Here is a 19300-nt window from a genome sequence, read left to right on the forward strand (position 1 = left end):
ATAATTCTGACCCCTACCCCTTTGAGATAAAAAGTATTACTTCTATGAGCAATTGTATAAGTAAAAAATAATATACTTTTCCCTTTTTTGTGAGCATACAATATAGCTCAATATTAAAAAAACATTTTTTAACTGTCATTTTTGGTCATCTATCAAGGGTGTCAATAATTTCAGATCCCACTGTACATGTGCAGGTAGGTGATAAAGGGAGCGCTTACCTGACGTATACATTCCGTTTAGAAAAAACAAGAGCGAAACTAACAATACATAAAAAATTGTGTCAGGGGCAAGGTCCATCTCATAATCTCAATAACACATTTACTTTGAACTTCAAGTTGAGACATATCGATCACATCTTACAATGTTTATTGCATTCATCAGCATTTCCTTACACCTAGACTTAAAATAAACCCTCAAGTCAGTTGAATCAATGAACTTTTCCGCATCTACTGTATGATTTAACATTTGTTTTGGCAATCATGGCCTGAGAAAGCAAAATATCTTAATCAACGAAGGTAGACAAAATACTGTAGATCAGCTGAGCTATTCATTGTTATATTTTTTTAAGTAAACATGAAAATATACTATAAAAGAGAAACGTGTACGTATATATATATATATGTGTGTGTATATACACACACACACACCCACATATATACATACATATATATATATATATATATATGTGTATACACACACACACACACACACACACACACACACACACACACACACACACACACACATATATATACACAGTGCCTTGCGAAAGTATTCGGCCCCCTTGAACTTTGCGACCTTTTGCCACATTTCAGGCTTCAAACATAAAGATATAAAACTGTATTGTTTTGTGAAGAATCAACAACAAGTGGGACACAATCATGAAGTGGAATGACATTTATTGGATATTTCAAACTTTTTTAACAAATCAAAAACTGAAAAATTGGGCGTGCAAAATTATTCAGCCCCTTTACTTTCAGTAGAGCAAACTCTCCAGAAGTTCAGTGAGGATCTCTGAATGATCCAATGTTGACCTAAATGACTAATGATGATAAATACAATCCACCTGTGTGTAATCAAGTCTCAGTATAAATGCACCTGCACTGTGATAGCCTCAGAGGTCCGTTAAAAGCACAGAGAGCATCATGAAGAACAAGGAACACACCAGGCAGGTCCGAGATACTGTTGTGAAGAAGTTTAAAGCCGGATTTGGATACAAAAATATTTCCCAAGCTTTCAACATCCCAAAGAGCACTGTGCAAGCGATAATATTGAAATGGAAGGAGTATCAGACCACTGCAAATCTACCAAGAACTGGTCCCTCTAAACTTTCAGCTCATACAAGGAGAAGACTGATCAGAGATGCAGCCAAGAGGCCCATGATCACTCTGGATGAACTGCAGAGATCTACAGCTGAGGTGGGAGACACTGTCCATAGGACAACAATCAGTCGTATATTGCACAAATCTGGCATTTATAGAAGAGTGGCAAGAAGAAAGCCATTTCTTAAAGATATCCATAAAAAGTGTAGTTTAAAGTTTGCCACAAGCCACCTGGGAGACACACCAAACATGTGGAAGAAGGTGCTCTGGTCAGATGAAACCAAAATTGAACTTTTTGGCAACAATGCAAAACGTTATGTTTGGCGTAAAAGCAACACAGCTCATCACCCTGAACACACCATACCCACTGTCAAACATGGTGGTGGCAGCATCATGGTTGGGCCTGCTTTTCTTCAGCAGGGACAGGGAAGATCGTTAAAATTGATGGGAAGATGGATGGAGCCAAATACAGGACCATTCTGGAAGAGAACCTGATGGAGTCTGCAAAAGACCTGAGACTTGGACGGAGATTTGTCTTCCAACAAGACAATGATCCAAAACATAAAGCAAAATCTACAATGGAATGGTTCAAAAATAAACATATCCAGGTGTTAGAATGGCCAAGTCAAAGTCCAGACCTGAATCCAATCGAGAATCTGTGGAAAGAACTGAAAACTGCTGTTCACAAATGCTCTCCATCCAACCTCACTGAGCTCGAGCTGTTTTGCAAGGAGGAATGGGAAAAAATGTCAGTCTCTCGATGTGCAAAACTGATAGAGACATACCCCAAGCGACTTACAGCTGTAATCGCAGCAAAAGGTGGCGCTACAAAGTATTAACTTAAGGGGGCTGAATAATTTTGCACGCCCAATTTTTCAGTTTTTGATTTGTTAAAAAAGTTTGAAATATCCAATAAATGTCGTTCCACTTCATGATTGTGTCCCACTTGTTGTTGATTCTTCACAAAAAAATACATTTTTATATCTTTATGTTTGAAGCCTGAAATGTGGCAAAAGGTCGCAAAGTTCAAGGGGGCCGAATACTTTCGTAAGGCACTGTATATGTATATATGTATATATATATATATATATATATACACATATGTGGGGAGAACAAGTATTTGAACACTGCCGATTTTGCTGGTTTTCCTACTTTCAAAGCATGGAGAGGTCTGTAATTTTTAGCATAGGTACACTTCAACTATGAGAGACAGAATCCAGAAAATCACTTATGATTTTTAAGTTTTATTTGACCTTTTATTTAACTAGGCAAGTCAGTTAAGAACAAATTTTCAATGACGGCCTAGGAACAGTGGGTTTAACTGCCTGTTCAGGGGCAGAACGACAGATTTGTTCCTTGTCAGCTCGGGGGTTTGAACTTGCAACCTTCCGGTTACCAGTCCAACACTAACACTCTAACCTTCCGCCCCAAGTAATTCATTTGCATTATATTGCATGACATAAGTATTTGATACTTTGAAAAGCAGAACTTAATATTTGGTACAGAAACCTTTGTTTGCAATTACAGACACCATACGTTTCTTGTAGTTATTGACCAGGTTTGCACGCACTGCAGCAGGGATTTTGGCCCACTTCCTCCATACAGACCTTCTCCAGATCCTTCAGGTTTCGGGGCTGTCGCTGGGCAATACGGACTTTCAGCTCCCTCCAAAGATGTTCTATTGGGTTCAGGTCTGGAGACTTGCGAGGCCACTCCAGGACCTTGAGATGCTTCTTACGGAGCCACTCCTTAGTTGCCCTGTCTTTGTCATGCTGGAAGACCCAGCCACGACGCATCTTCAATGCTCTTACTGAGGGAAGGAGGTTGTTGGCCAAGATCTCACAATACATGGCCCCATCCATCCTCCCCTCAACACGGTGCAGTCGTCCTGTCCCCTTTGCAGAAAATTATGTTTCCAACTCCATGCTTCACGGTTGAGATTGTGTTCTTGGGGTTGTACTCATCCTTCTTCTTCCTCCAAACACGGTGAGTGGAGTTTATACCAAAAAGCTCTATTTTTGACTCATCAGACCACATGACCTTCTCCCATTCCTCCTCTGAATCATCCAGATGGTCATTGGCAAACTTCAGACAAGCCTGGACATGCGCTGGCTTGAGCAGGGGGACCTTTTGTGCGCTGCAGGATTTTAATCCATGACGGCATAGTGTGTTACTACTAATGGTTTTCTTTGAGACTGTGGTCCCAGCTCCCTTCAGGTCATTGATCTGGGCTGATCCCTCACCTTCCTCATGATCATTGCTACCCCACGAGGTGAGATCTTGAACTTCTTCCAACAGTTGTTGCCTTCTCACCAAGCTGTTTGCCTATTGTCCTGTAGCCCATCCCAGCCTTGTGCAGATCTACGATTTTATCCCTGATGTCCTTACACAGCTCTCTGGTCTTGGCCATTGTGGAGAGGTTGGAGTCTGAGTGTGGGGACAGCTGTCTTTTATACAGGTAACGAGTTCAAACAAGTACAGTTAATACAGGTAATGAGTGGCGAACAGGAGGCTTCTTAAAGAAAAACTAACTGTCTGTGAGACCTGGAATTGTTACTGGTTGGGAGGTGATCATACATACATACACACACACACACATACATATATACACACACACACACACACACACACACACATATATATACATACGCACATATATACATATGAACATATACACACACACACACACACATATGCACACACACACACACACACACACACATACATACATACATACATACATACACACATACATACATAAATACATGCATATATATATATATATATAATATACACTGCTCATAAAAATAAAGGGAACAATAAAATAATCACATCCTGAATCTGAATGAATGAAATAATCTTATGAAATACTTTTTTCTTTACATAGTTGAATGTGCTGACAGCAAAATCACACAAAAGTGATCAATGGAAATCAAATTTATCAACCCATGGAGCTCTGGATTTGGAGTCACACTCAAAATTAAAGTGGAAGACCACACTACAGGCTGATCCAATTTTTATGTAATGTCCTTAAAACAAGTCAAAAGGTGGCTCAGTAGTGTGTGTGGCCTCCACGTGCCTGTATGATCTCCCTACAATGCCTGGGCATGCTCCTGATGAGGTGGGGGATGGTCTCCTGAGGGATCTCCTCCCAGGTCTGGACTAAAGCACCCGCCAACTCCTGGACAGTCTGTGGTGTAACGTGGCGTTGGTGGATGGAGCGAGAAATGATGTCCCAGATGTGCTCAATTGGATTCGGGTCTGGGGAACGGGCGGGCTAGTCCATAGCATCAATGCCTTTCTCTTGCAGGAATTGCTGACAGCCACATGAGGTCTAGCATTGTCTTGCATTAGGAGGAACCCAGGGCCAACCGCACCAGCATATGGTCTCACAAGGGGTCTGAGGATTTCATCTCGGTACCTAATGGCAGTCAGGCTACCTCTGGCGAGCACATGGGAGGGCTGTGCGGCCCCCCAAAGAAATGCCACCCCGCACCATGACTGATCCACCGCCAAACCAGTCATGCTGGAGGATGTTGCAGGCAGCAGAACGTTCTCCACGGCGTCTCCAGACTGTCACTGTCAAATTTGCCAATCTTGGTGTTCTCTGGCAAATGCCAAACGTCTTGCACAGTGTTGGGCTGTAAGCACAACCCCCACCTGTGGGCGTTGGGCCCTCATACCACCGTCATGGAGCCTGTTTCTGACCATTTGAGCAGACACATGCACATTTGTGGCCTGCTGGAGGTCATTTTGCAGTGCTCTGGCAGTGCTCCTCCTGCTCCTCCTTGCACAAAGGCGGAGGTAGCGGTCCTGCTGCTGGGTTGTTGCCCTCCTACGGCCTCCTCCACGTCTCCTGATGTACTGGCCTGTCTCCTGGTAGCGCCCCCATGCTCTGGACACTACGCTGACAGACACAGCAAACCTTTTTGCCACATCTTGCATTGATGTGCCATCCGTGATGAGCTGCACTACCTGAGCCACTTGTGTGGGTTGTAGACTCTGTCTCATGCTACCACTAGAGTGAAAGCACCGCTAGCATTCAAAAGTGACCAAAACATCAGCCAGGAAGCATAGGAACTGAGAAGTGGTCTGTGGTCCCCACCTGCAGAACCACTCCTTTATTGGGAGTGTCTTGCTAATTGCCTATAATTTCCACCGGTTGTCTATTCCATTTGCACAACAGCATGTGAAATTTATTGTCAATCAGTGTTGCTTCCTAAGTGGACAGTTTCATTTCACAGAAGTGTGATTGACTTGGAGTTACATTGTGTTGTTTAAGTGTTCCCTTTATTTTTTTGAGCAGTGTATATCACTTTGCCTTATGGCAAGGTGCTCCATCATGCTGGAAAAGGCATTGTTCGTCACAAAACTGTTCCTGGATGGTTGGGAGAAGTTGCTCTCGTAGGATGTGTTGGTACTATTCTTTATTCATGGCTGTGTTTAGGCAAAATTGTGAGTGAGCCCACTCCCTTGGCTGTGAACCAACTCCACACATGAATGGTCTCTCAGGATGCTTTACTGTTGGCATGACACAGGACTGATGGTAGTGCTCACCTTGTCTTCTCCTGACAAGCATTTTTTTCTGGATGCCCCAAACAATCAGAAAGGGGATTCATCAGAGAAAACGACTTTACCCCAGTCCTCAGCAGTCCAATCCTTGTACCTTTGGCAGAATATCAGTTTGTCCCTGATGTTTTCCTGGAGAGAAGTGGCTTCATTGCTGCCCTTCTTGACACCAGGCCATCCTCCAAAAGTCTTCGCCTCACTGTGCGTGCCGATGCACTCACACCTGCTTGCTGCCATTCCTGAGCAAGCTCGGTACTGGTGGTGCCCCGATCCCGCAGCTGAATCAACTTTAGGAGATGGTCCTGGCACTTACTGGACTTTCTTGGGTGCCTTGAAGCCTTCTTCACAACAATTGAACCGCTCTCCTTGAAGAGCCGATAAATGGTTGATTTAGGTGCAATCTTACTGGCAGCAATATTTCCTGTGAAGTCCTTTTGTGCAAAGCAATGATATCGACACTTGTTTCCTTGCAGGTAACCATGGTTGACAGAGGAAGAACGATGATTCCAAGCACCACCCTCATTTTGAAGCTTCCAGTTGTTATTCGAACACAATTAGCATGACAGAGTGATCTACAGCCTTGTCCTCCTCAACACTCACATCTGTGTTAATGAGAGAATCGCTGACAAGATGTCAGCTGGTCCTTTTGTGGCAGGGCTGAAATGCAGTGGACATGTTTTTTGGGGATTCAGTTCATTTGCATGGCAAATTGGGATTTTGCAATGAATTGCAATTCATCTGATCACTCTCCATAACATTCTGGAGTATATGCAAATTGCCATCAGACAAACTGACGTAAAATTTGTCTCATTCTCAAAACTTTTGGCAAGGACTGTAATTATACAATAGTTATCTTTTGTTTGTTTTTAATCCCATCCTTCAGCTACCCTCAACCCCTCCCATATATCTATGAAGACCATCCAGTTTGATTCTATTTGCCTTATATTTTTAACTGTGCTTTTTCACAAACGTTCTAAACATTTTACAGACACAGTATATTTGACCTTAGTTACCTTGTTTTTTTATCCCACCCTTCAGCTCCCTTCTACCCCTCCCAATCTCTCACTTAACATAAACTATGAAACTACTATATGGAATCATGTAGTAATCAATATCATGTATAAACCAAAAAAGTGTTAAGTTAAAGAAATCTAAATATATTTTAGATTCTTCAAAGTAGCCACCCTTTGCTTTGATGAAAGCTTTGCACAATCTTGGCATTCTCTCAACCAGCTTCATGAGGTAGTCACCTATAATACATTTCAATTAACAGGTGTTTCCTTTTATTCTTCTTTCCTTCTTCATGCCATTGATCTCTTAACACCATCCATTTTTTATTTCTAATTACCATGTATTTTCAACTGTGCTGTGACAAAAGTTCTGAACCTTTCTAGTCACATAATTTTTCTACATGTTGTACATTTTTTCTAAAAGTATTATATTATTGATCGATTGACTTTGACTTTTCAAATCACCCAGCAGTGATATTTGTAGAGTTAGCTCTTTCTCTGAACCTCCCCCACACAATAATTTAACCCCTCTCAGTAGCCCCTGTCCTCTCAAATATATTTTTTTATTTCCCATATTATCCTTCTATCTCCCATCTCTCCCTCTCTCAACCCTGAGTCATGTTCCAACCATGTCCTGAAATATTTGCATCAATAGCATTTCTATCGATTCAGTTTCAATTAATGAGTTCTCATTGTGTCATCACAAACATCTGCAGCGCATGTTGTAACCCATGTACAGTACCAGTCAAAAGTTTGGACACACCTACTCATTCAAGGGCTTTTCTTTAGTTTTACTATTTTCTACATTGTAGAATAATAGTGTAGACATCAAACAAAACTAGGAAATAACACAAATGGAATCATATTGTAATAAAACAAGTGTTAAACAAATCAAAATATATTTTATATTCTCCAAAGTAGCCACCCTTTGCTTTGATAAAAGCTTTGCACATTCTTGGCATTCTCTCAACCAGCTTCATGAGGTAGTCCCCTGGAATGCATTTCAATTAACAGGTGTACCTTGTTAAAAGTCCATTTGTGGAATTTCTTTCCTTATTAATGCATTTGAACCAGTCCGTTGAGTTGTGACAAGGTAGCAATGGTACACAGAAGATATCCCTATTTTGTTATGCAAGAAGAGCTCAAATAAGCAAAGAGAAACGACAGTCCATTATTACTTTCAGACATGAAGGTCAGTCAATCCGGAAAATCTCAAGAACTTCTAAAGTTTATTCAAGTGCAGTCAAAATCCATCAAGCGCTATGATGAAACTGGCTCTCATTAGGACTGCCACAGGAAAGGAATACCCAGAGTTAACTCTAATGAACTTATCCTCTGCAGGAGAGTTACCAGCCTGAGAAATTGCTGCCTAAATAAATGCTTCAGAGTTCAAGTAACAGACATCTCAACATCAACTGTTAAGAGGAGACTGCGTGAATCAGGCCTTCATGGTCGAATTGCTGCAAAGAAACCACTACTAAAGGACACCAATAAGAAAAAGAGACTTGCTTGTGCCAAGAAATAAATACGAGCAATGGACATTTGACCAGTGGAAATATGTCCTTTGGTCTGATGAGTCCAAATTTGAGATTTTTAGTTCCAACCGCCGTGTCTTTGTGAGACGCAGAGTAGGTGAACGGACGATTTCTGCATGTGTAGTTCCCACTGTGGAGGTGTGATGGTGCGTTGCTGGTGACACTGTCTGATTTATTTAGAAATTAAGGCACATTTAACTAGCATGGCCACCACAGTATTCTGCAGCGATATGTCAAACCATCTGGTTTGTGATTAGTGGGACTATCATTTGTTTTTCAACAGGACAATGACCCAACACACCTCCAGGCTGTGTAAGGACTATTTGACCAAGAAGGAGAGTGATGGAGTGCTGTATCAGATGATCTGGCCTCCACAATCACCCAACCTCAACCCAATTGAGATGTTTTTGGGATGAGTTAGACCGCAGAGTGAAGGAAAAGCAGCAAACAAGTGCTCAGCATATATGGGAACTCCTTAAAGATATACTTCTCCTTAATGCAACTGCTGTGTCAGATTTCAAAAAAGTTTTACGGAAAAAGCACACTATGCAATAATCTGAGTACAGCGCTCAGAGTCCAAAACAAGCCATACAGATACCCACCATGTTGTGGAGTCAAAAGAAGTCAGAAATAGCATTATAAATATTCACTTACCTTTGATGATCTTCATCAGAATGCACTCCCAGGAATTCCAGTTCCACAATAAATGTTTTGCTTGTTCGATAAAGTCCATCATTTATGTCCAAATACCTCCGTTATGTTCGCGTGTTTAGTTCACAAATCCAAATTCACAAGGGCAGGCACTTATTTCCGACGACAGTTCCATTACAGTTCGTAGAAACATGTCAAACGATGTATAGAATCAATCTTAAGGCTGTTTTTATCATAAATCTTCAATAATATTCCAACCGGACAATTCCTTTGTCTTTAGAAAGGAAAAGAAACGCAGCTAACTCTCAAGGGCTCACGCGAGACTGAGCTCATGGCATTCTGCCAGATACCTGACTCAAACAGCTCTTATTCTCTCCCCCTTCACAGTAGAAGCCTGAAACAAGGTTCTAAAGACTGTTGACATCTAGTGGAAGCCTTAGGAAGTGCAATTGGACCAAATTCTACACTGATAGGCAAAGACTTGAAAACCCACTTCCTGGTTGGATTTTGTCTCCGGTTTATTCTTATTTATTTTAATTAATTTACCTTTATTTAACTAGGCAAGTCAGTTAAGAACAAATTCTTATTTTCAATGACGGCCTAGGAACAGTGGGTTAACTGCCTGTTCAGGGGCAGAACGACTGATTTGTACCTTGTCAGCTCGGGGGTTTGAATTTGCAACCTTCCCGTTACTAGTCCAACGCTCTAACCACTAGGCTACCCTGCTATATGAGTTCTGTTATACATCATTCAAACAGTTTTAGAAACTTCAGAGTGTTTTCTATCCAAATATACTACTAATTTGCATATATTAGCTTCTGGATCTGAGTAACAGGCAGTCTACTCTGGGCAACTTATTCATCCAAGCTACTCAATACTGCCCCCCAGCCAAAAGAAGTTAAAGACTGTTGGAAAAGCATTCGAGGTGAAGCTGGTTGACAGAAAGCCAAGTGTACAAAGCTGTCATCAAGGCAAAGGGTGGCTACTTTAAAGAATATAAAATATATTTTTATTTGTTTAACACTTTTTTGGTTACTACATGATTCCATATGTTTTATTTCATAGTAGTCAAAATAAAGAAAAACCCTTGAATGAATACATGTGTCCAAACTTTTGGACTGGTTACTGTAAGTGCAGATAACAATGGGCTTACAGCAGGCTATTTAGCATCTCCACAGAACACAAGGTGATTACTTGCCGTACGTGGTTTTAGCAGCCATTGGTAAAACATTACATATGGCATTCAAGCTTGCAATAAGGCTCAGTAGATATACATTAATGGAAATGTCTGCTTAAAGCAAGCTTGCTGAGATTAGATTATAATTGTTCTCATCGAATGTCGTGAAGCTTGCTATAAGCAGATATCTACTGTGGTAATTCAATTACCTAAGAGCACCACACTAGTATATCAAAGCAGGTGTTTGATCCAATAGTAGTCCAACTCCTGATGTAGTTAGCCACACAGCAGTAATATGCCCAGTCAGTCAAGTGAAATGAGAGAGCGCTTCTCCACATGGTAAAACAATCATGCCTGCTTTATTACGCTCCATCTCTAGCTGTGTGAACTACCTGAATATGCCCCAGTGTTGTGTTCACCGGGAGCAATAAAGGAGTTAACTTACTTTGAGGCCCCGGACTCTAGTCGAGCAGTGACGCTCACACCTTCAGAACCGCATACATAAGTACAAATACAAAGAAAAACATGACAGTGATGCCCCCCGCTGATGACATCACATTATGACTCACCCTCTGGTCTGTAGTGGGCCACGATGGTTACAGTCTGCCCAGCATTTTTCAGGGCCGCAGCCGCCTGCTCGTGAGTGGCGCTGCGGAGGTCCACCCCGTTTACCTGCAAGTGGGAAAAGCAGAAAGGAGACGAGTCATCAGGTTCATGTTCATGCTAATCAAGCAACCTCGCTCTCACAAGACTTTAGTCAACCAGGCAAGTGTTCGAGAACACATTATCTTTTACAATATCGACCTGATCAAGTGTAGCAAAGCAGATAAATGGAGAATAAAGCTCAACTTAAAAACAAAAATATCAGTGCCTTTAGAAAGTATTCATACGCCTTGACTAATTCCACATTGTTTTACTGCAGCCTGAATTCAAAATGTATTAAATAGATTTTTTTCCTCACATCTACACACAATACCCAACAATGAAAAAGTGAAAATATGTTTTTAGAAATGTTACTAATTGTGTTAAGAATTGTTTTTACACTTAAAAACATTTTATATAAAGGCTGTAACAAACAAAATGTGGAAAAAGTCAAGGGTTGTGAATACTTTCTGAAGGCACTGTATACAACAGACAACATGAATAGGGTGTAACACAGAGCATTAAAAACACAATGGGACACAAGTGGTACTAAAAAACTGTTAAAACGGGTAAGACTGGAGCTCATTTTGACTATCCCAGTAGGCGAAATAGGCTGTAATGACGACATTGTGACCAGCTTGGCCCGCTGGGTACAGTAACTTACACAAGACTGGCGATGATGGAAATATCTGTGCAAATGGATTGAAGATTGTTTTGCACATTCCATTTTGTGTGTGTTTGTGTAGCATGTCTGTGCCCATGTGTGTAAGTGCAATAGTGTGTTTGAAGATGTTCTTACAGACGGTGTGTGGCTGTGTGTGCCTGCAAACTCGGTGTGTGAGTGTGCAGGTGTGCGTGCTAGAGTGCCAGCATGAGTGTGCACGTGTTAGGTTATCCTTACAGAGACGAGGCGGTCTCCTTTCCTCAGCTCGCCACACAGATCTGCAGGTCCCCCTGCCAGGATGAAGGAGATGAAGATGCCCTCTCCGTCCTCTCCACCCACTATGTTGAAGCCCAGGCCCGTCGCCCCTCTGTGGAGCATCACCTTCCTGGGCTCTCTGGGAAGACATGACAAAGAATAATGGATAAAGTCCTCAGTCAGATTATTTCTCTAAATATGGTGGTGGTTGTGAATCCTCGTAGAAAAGTCCACAGATTAAAAAACAAAAACATCAAAAGGTAACATTTTAGATAAAGTATGCTCTTATACCTGTGTAGTAACAGTCACAGTAGTAACATCGTATTAACATATTACAAAACAACACACAACAGTGGGTATTGTATTGCTACTACAGTGCTTGATTCACCTCTCACACTACATACTGTAAATCTGGCAATTTTATTTTAACTGCACTATAACATCAATGTTTTGAACTATTGAACCAATACATGCAATTTTAATATACAACCACTAGGGGGAAATGGCCATGTTAATTCTCATGATGTGTGGCACAATAAGGATACAAGGCTGGAGAGATGACATTTTACTATGTACTACTTAAACACAATCTGGATGGTTCTTCATCTCTTAAATGCTTAAATCTTGTTTCAATAACTATTATATATTAACCATTGATTTTGGGTCCTGTGTGGCTCAGTCGGTAGAGCATGGCGCTTGCAACGCCAAGCGTCGTGGGTTCGATTCCCGCTGGGGCCACCCATATGTAAAAGTAGTGGCCCCAGCCGACTTGTAAGTCGCTTTGGACAAAAGCGTCTGCTAAATGGGATATATTATTTTTACCACTAGAAACACTTGGCCTCAAGTCATTCTGACTGCAACATTCTAACATTTCATTAGTTTACTGTAGGCTATACGTAAAAACAAAAACAAACAAATTCATCTGTTCAATCAATTTTATTTGTGGAATGCCTGTTACAACTATGAACCAGAACGTCAGTGCTGGAACAGGGTAATATCTTATTTTTATGACAAAATAAAACAAATACCAACACCCACAGTCAGCAAGACGTCTTGTCAAATATGAAAACATCACTAGCCTAAACATAAGCGGCAAGTGGCCTTGATAAAGTGAAAATCTGCACAAATGCAATAATGCCATTATAATGGATATAGGTTTTGATATGACAGCAATCGAGCTCGTGCCAGTGAGTCTTTGGATTTTATTTAGCGGTTATCAATTGTCATAACAGTTGACACAAATCTTTGTAACTTTCACTTGCGTGACACACTGACATACCTTTGTTTAGTTGTAGTGCATAACGGTCTCTGGTTCTCTCTCTAAGAAGTCCCCTTTGTCTTGTAATTTTTCAGCACCGCTGTGCAGGTGCCTTATTTTGCGCATAGGGAGCTCCCTTCTCACCTTGTTCATGGTGCCGGCCAATTGTCCATGGTCACATTTCTCCCCTTGCCTCAAGCCTCATCACCACATTCTCTGGCAGTTGCTCACCTGCTGCCCGATGTGGATCTTTTCCCAGACATTGAAAGCCAGCATGTACAATTAAGCACGCTTTCACTGTGTAGCCTACTCAAAGTAGGCCAGAGTAGACTAATGAGACTGGATTCTGTGGACTGATTTAGGATACATACCACTTTGATATTATAATTATAACAGATCAAGACAATAGAATGGCCTGCCCTGTTTTTCATTCACAATTGGTAATTACACAATTATGCAGTGTTCGCTTCCTCGAGCTCATCAACTCACCCATTCTCTGCATCATACTATACATAATGTATTTAATGTGCGGTGTGTGTGAAATTTGTGGTATTGTTTAGTTCAATTTTTGATGCAATTATTGGGGTGGTCATCAGCTGGGCAATGCACTTTCAACTGTCGGAAGAAGGAGTGGAGAAGGCCCTACTGTCGGGGGATGGAGTAGCTACGGGAGAAAACAATTATAAAAATGATATGCCCTCCTAAAACTGGTTATAACTCCAGTTCTGTTTGTGATTTTAAGATTTTAACACCAACAGTGTGTTATATAGACTTATTTAGGAAAAGCCAACGGAAGGGAACACGACTTAAAAATGGCAGAGTAACATAACCGTTTGATTCAGGAGCAGTCAAAATGACTGCTTTAGCAGTTCTAGTGTTAAAAAGGGGCCATCTGCAGTTGCTACATTACATTTTTTACTTATAAATTAATTATACATACCAATTGATTCTTGAAGAATATACACTACGCGACAGAAAAGTACAGTGCCTTCGGAATTATTCAGACCCCTTAACTTTTTCAAATTTGTTAGGTTACAGACTTGTTTTAAAAATGTATAAATTGTTCTTTCCCTCATCAATCTATACACAATACCCCATAACGACCTAGCAAAAACAGGTATTTTCTTTTGCCCATTTATAATAAAATATTCAAAAAACAGAAATATTACATTTACATAGGTATACAGACCCTTTACTCAGTACTTTGATGAAGCACCTTTGGCAGCGATTACAGCCTCGAGTCTTCTTGGGTCTCTGACTTCCTCCCTATAGGATGTCTCGTCGTAGTCGGTGATCAGGCCTACCACTGTTGTGTCGTCTGCAAACTTGATGGTGTTGGAGTCGTGCTTGACCATGCAGTCGTGGGTGAACAGGGAGTACAGGAGGGGACTGAGCACGCACCCCTGGGGAGCTCCAGTGTTGAGGATCAGCGTGGCAGATGTGTTGCTACCTACACTCCCCACCTGGGGATGGCCCGTCAGGAAGTCCAGGATCCAGTTGCAGAGGGAGGTGTTTAGTCCCAGGATCCTTAGCTTGGGGATGAGCTTTGAAGGTACTATGGTGTTGAACGCTGAGCCGTTGTCAATGAATATCATTCTCACTTAAGTGTTCCTTTTGTCCAGGTGGGAAAGGGCAGTGTGGAGTGCAATAGAGATTGCATCATCTGTGGATCTGTTTGGGCGGTATGCAAATTGGAAAGGGTCTAGGGTTTCTGGGATAATGGTGTTGATGTGAGCCTGCCAACCTTTCAAAGCACTTCATGGCACATGAGTGCTACGGGTTTGTAGTCATTTAGGCAGATTGCCTTTGTGTTCTTGGGCACAGGGACTATGGTGGTCTACTTGAAACATGTTGGTATTACAGACTTAACCTCTTGGAACCATCCCCCCCCCCCCCCCAGATCTGGGATAATTGTCATCAACCACGCTAAATAGCATAGCGCAACGGTCAAATAATCTTACTAGAAAATGTTCATATTCATGAAATCACAAGTGAAATATAGCGAAGCACAGCTTAGCCTTTTGTTAATCACCCTGTCGTCTCAGATTTTGAAATTATGCTTTACAGCGAAAACAATACAAGCGTTTGTGTAAGTTTATCAATATACTAACAAAACATTATGTACACCTAGCGGCAGGTAACTTGGTCAAGAAAATCAGAAAAGCAATCAAATTAATCGTTTACCTTTGATGAACTTTGGATGTTTTCACTCACAAGACTCCCAGTTAGACAGCAAATGTTCCTTTTGTTCCATAAAGATATTTTTTTATATCCAAATATCTCTGTTAGTTTGATGCGTTATGCTTAGGAATCCACCGGAAATAGCGGTCACGACAACGCAGACAAAAATTCCAAATTATATCCATAATATCGTCAGAAACATGGCAAACGTTTTTTTTTTAATAATCAATCCTCAAGGTGTTTTTCAAATATCTATTCGATAATATATCAACCGGGACAGTTGGCTTTTCACTAGGACCGGGAGGAAAAATGGCTACCTCTCTGTTTAGCGCAAAAATCACACAGAGCCAACAACTGCCCACTTATGCAATTTGGACATTTATGCTCATTCTTCAAAATAAAAGCCTGAAACTACATCTAAAGGCTGTAGACACCTTAGGGAAGCCACAGAAAAAAGAATCTGGTTGATATCCCTTTCAATGGGCAATAGGGATGCATAGAAATACAGGGGTTTCAAAATAAGAGTCACTTCCTGATGGGAATTTTCTCAGGATTTCGCCTGCAATATAATTTCTGTTATACTCTTATACTTATACAATATTTTTACAGTTTTGGAATCTTTAGAGTGTTTTCTATCCTAAGCTGTCCTAATTATATGCATATTCTAGCATCTGGTCCTGAGAAATAGGCAGTTTACTTTGGGACGTTATTTTTCCAAAAATAGAAATAGTGCCCCTTAGCTTCAAGAGGGACCTGTTGAAAATGTCAGTGAAGATACCTGACAGTTGGTCAGCACATGCCTGGAGCACACGTCCTGGTAATCCATCTGGCCCCACAGCCTTGTGTATGTTGACCTGTTTAAAGGTCTTACGTCGGCTATGGAGAGCGTGATCACAGTCGTCCGGAACAGCTGATGCTCTCATGCATGCCTCAGTGTTGCTTGCCTCGAAGCAAGCGTAGAAGTGATTTAGCTCGTATGATCAATGGAAACAGGATGCACTTGAGCTCAATTTCGAGTCTCATAGCAAAGGGTCTGAAAACATATGTATATAAGGTATGTGTAAAAAAATACACACACACACTTCTAAAAACCTGTCAAATGGTTCAAAAACTTGACTATGATGTGACTACACCATACACAACAGAACTGTTAAACATTAGGTTAGGTTATCTACTTTGGGTCATGCTGTATGCTCTTGTTAGATCAGGGTCAAATTAATTAGGAACCAAACTGAAGATAGACTTGAACATGTCCAATAAATGTTTTCATTACGGTTTTGATACAATTTACTATGGTGTGTACTAATGAATACAACTCAGTGTTTTTTTCAGGGGCTGGAGTGATGTCCTCTGATTTTGCCACCCTCATAATGAAGCCCTCTTTGCCATGCATGCCAAACACGAACTAATGCGTGATAGTGAGAAGGAGAGATGTTGTGTGGGAAAAGTGCTTTTTTCCCCACTTGATCTGTCCAACTTTTCACCTCTAAAATGTAAATAAAACACTGTAGAGTTTATCTAATGTGTCATTTACATACCTATTTGAAGGTTTGTGTCGAATTTGAATCTGGTTTTTAGGGCGGTGCTAATGTGATCTTAGAAGTAAACAGCGGCTTTGAGAATGATGATCGCATGCCAAATGATGCAAAAAATGACTAGGTATCTCCCCTTTACCCCCGTCACTGTCAATTTCTTGTTTTTAAAGGATGATAAAAGTGCTACACCTGGTGGAGAGAGATTGTAAGACAGAAATAGTTGCTTTATGCGTGGTGTAGGTTACAACATGACACGTCAAGATGTAATGGAGGGTCAGTTTTTTCAAATTTTCTCCAATACTATAGAGCCATAACCATGTTGATCAACGCTTGAATATAAACCTAGTTCACACCACCGAAATTGACACCAACACAGTCCCATTTCGTTTTCTTTGTAGCCTCGTTTGAATGTTGCGGCTGCGCACATTTGTACAGAATGGGGTGAGTTTACGTTTGCTAATTTAACAGCTACCTAGCGAGAGATTGTACCGGAGCTCAAAATTTGGATAATTAGCTAGGTAGCATGCTAATCCAAAAAAGGCAAGCTTTAACAAATTGCATTGACATTCTGTCATGTCTATGTTAGCTAGCTAGCTGGCAGCTACAGTTTATTAGCTAGTGAGCCAAGCTAACTAGTCAGCAAACGTAATCTAACTAACTGTATCATGCCACAGATTATCTTGTGCTAAATAGTCTAGCAGAATATCTATATTCAAAAAGACATTTTAGGTTTTAACCGAGCAAGCAAACATTTCCTAGCCAGTATTGAGGACAGAGATGCTAGCAAATGTTAGATAGATAGCTGCGCAGTGTGCTAAATCAACCAGCAGAACTTCTGTATCTAAAAGTGAAAATTGCAAAGATAATTTACCCTCGTCTCCCCGTCACCAATTTTATCTGGTGAACATCATTTATTTAGAGTAATCTCTTCTGTCTGGCCTTAGCACACTTCTCATAGCCATGTCCATCTTGATTTTTAATGAAACACTGACATGATGTCAGTGTCAGGGTAACTACTCCTGGCTAGCGTTTCCATCCCGGAGCAAGCACCAATTAGCCTGAAGCTATCCCGGCTAGGGCTCCTGGGCTACCACCGAAATCCACTCTTAGGCTACAATATCCGGACCCCTTCTTCTGCCGGTATGGGGCACGGAACCCCGCCGATCCTCCACGACTGGAATATCGACATAATCTGCCCGAGGATTCCAACAGACCCCTCAGGCGCGACGCTAGCCCCGGTCTGCTAACTGCAAGCTTGCTTGAATCGGTCTGCTAACTGCTAGCCCCGGTCTATTAACTGCTAGCTTGCTTTCCCGGTCTGGAACTGCTTGCTTGCTAGCCCCGGTCTGCTAAGTGCTAACTTGTTAGCACCGGCCTACTAACTGCTAGCTTGCTAGCACCGGCCTGCTAACTGTCTGAATCGCAGTGTCCCCAGCCAGCCTAACCACTCACTGGACCCATATGTTCACTTGGATATCACCCTAACTAACTAGCCCTCCAAATATACCTCTGCTGTTTTCAATAAAGATCTAAGCGATCACTGCCTCATTGCCTGCATTGACCACCCCTCATCACTGTCAAACGCTCCCTAAAACACTTTTGCGAGCAGGCCTTTCTAACGGACCAGGCCGGGGTTTCCTGGAATGACATTGACCTCATCCCGTCAGTAGAGGATGCCTGGTTATTCTTTAAAAGTGCCTTCCTCACCATCTTAAATAGGCACGCCCCATTCAAAAACTTTAGAACTAGGAATAGATATAGTCCTTGGTTCACCCCAGACCTGTCTGCCCTTGACCAGCACAACATCATCCTGTGGCGTTCTGTATTAGCATTGAATAGCCCAAGTGATATGCAACTTTTCAGGGAAGTTAGGAACAAATATACACAGGCAGTTAGGAAAGCTAAGGCTAGCTTTTTCAAACAGACCTTTGCAGCATGTAGTACAAACTCAACATTTCTGGGACACTAAAGTCCATGGAGAATAAGAGCACCTCCTCCCAGCTTCCCACTGCTCTGAGGCTAGGAAACATTGTTACCACCGATAAATCCACTATAATTGAGAATTTCAATAAGCATTTCTCTACGGCTGGCCATAATTTCCACCTGACTACCCCTGCCCCGGTCAACTGCCCACTCCACAGAAACCCGCCAAAGCCCCCACCATTTCTCCTTCACCCAAATCCAGAAAGCTGATGTTCTGAAAGAGCTGCAAAATATGGACCCCTACAAAATCAGCAGGGCTAGACCATCTGGACCCTCTGTTCAACCTCTTCCGTATCGTCTGAGATTCCCAAAGATTGGAAAGCTGCCGCGACCATCCCCATCTTCAGAGGGGGTGACACTCTAGACCCAAACTTCTACAGACCTATATCTATCCTACCCTGTCTTTATAAGGTCTTCAAAAGCCAAGTTAACAAACAGATAACAGACCATTTCGAATCTCACCGTACCTTCTCCGCTATGCAATTTGGTTTTAGAGCTTGTCATGGTTGCACCTCAGC

The 19300-nt window shown here is 41.6% G+C and overlaps 1 protein-coding gene across 26 annotated transcripts in view; it reads right to left on the minus strand.

Annotated features, from left to right (window-relative positions):
• LOC135516325 (discs large homolog 1-like protein) overlaps nt 1-19300 on the minus strand; it is a 200974-nt gene that overhangs the window by 34779 nt on the left and 146895 nt on the right. For all 26 annotated transcript variants that reach the window (XM_064940526.1, XM_064940683.1, XM_064940667.1 and 23 more), the window contains 2 exons: nt 11808-11964; nt 10834-10936 (listed from right to left, as the gene is read on the minus strand). In XM_064940526.1, coding sequence (XP_064796598.1) covers nt 10834-10936; nt 11808-11964 — 260 coding nt within the window. The remainder of the gene's footprint in view (nt 1-10833; nt 10937-11807; nt 11965-19300) is intronic.

Source organism: Oncorhynchus masou, chromosome 3, assembly GCF_036934945.1.
Source record: "Oncorhynchus masou masou isolate Uvic2021 chromosome 3, UVic_Omas_1.1, whole genome shotgun sequence".
Classification (NCBI taxonomy): Eukaryota; Metazoa; Chordata; class Actinopteri; order Salmoniformes; family Salmonidae; genus Oncorhynchus; species Oncorhynchus masou.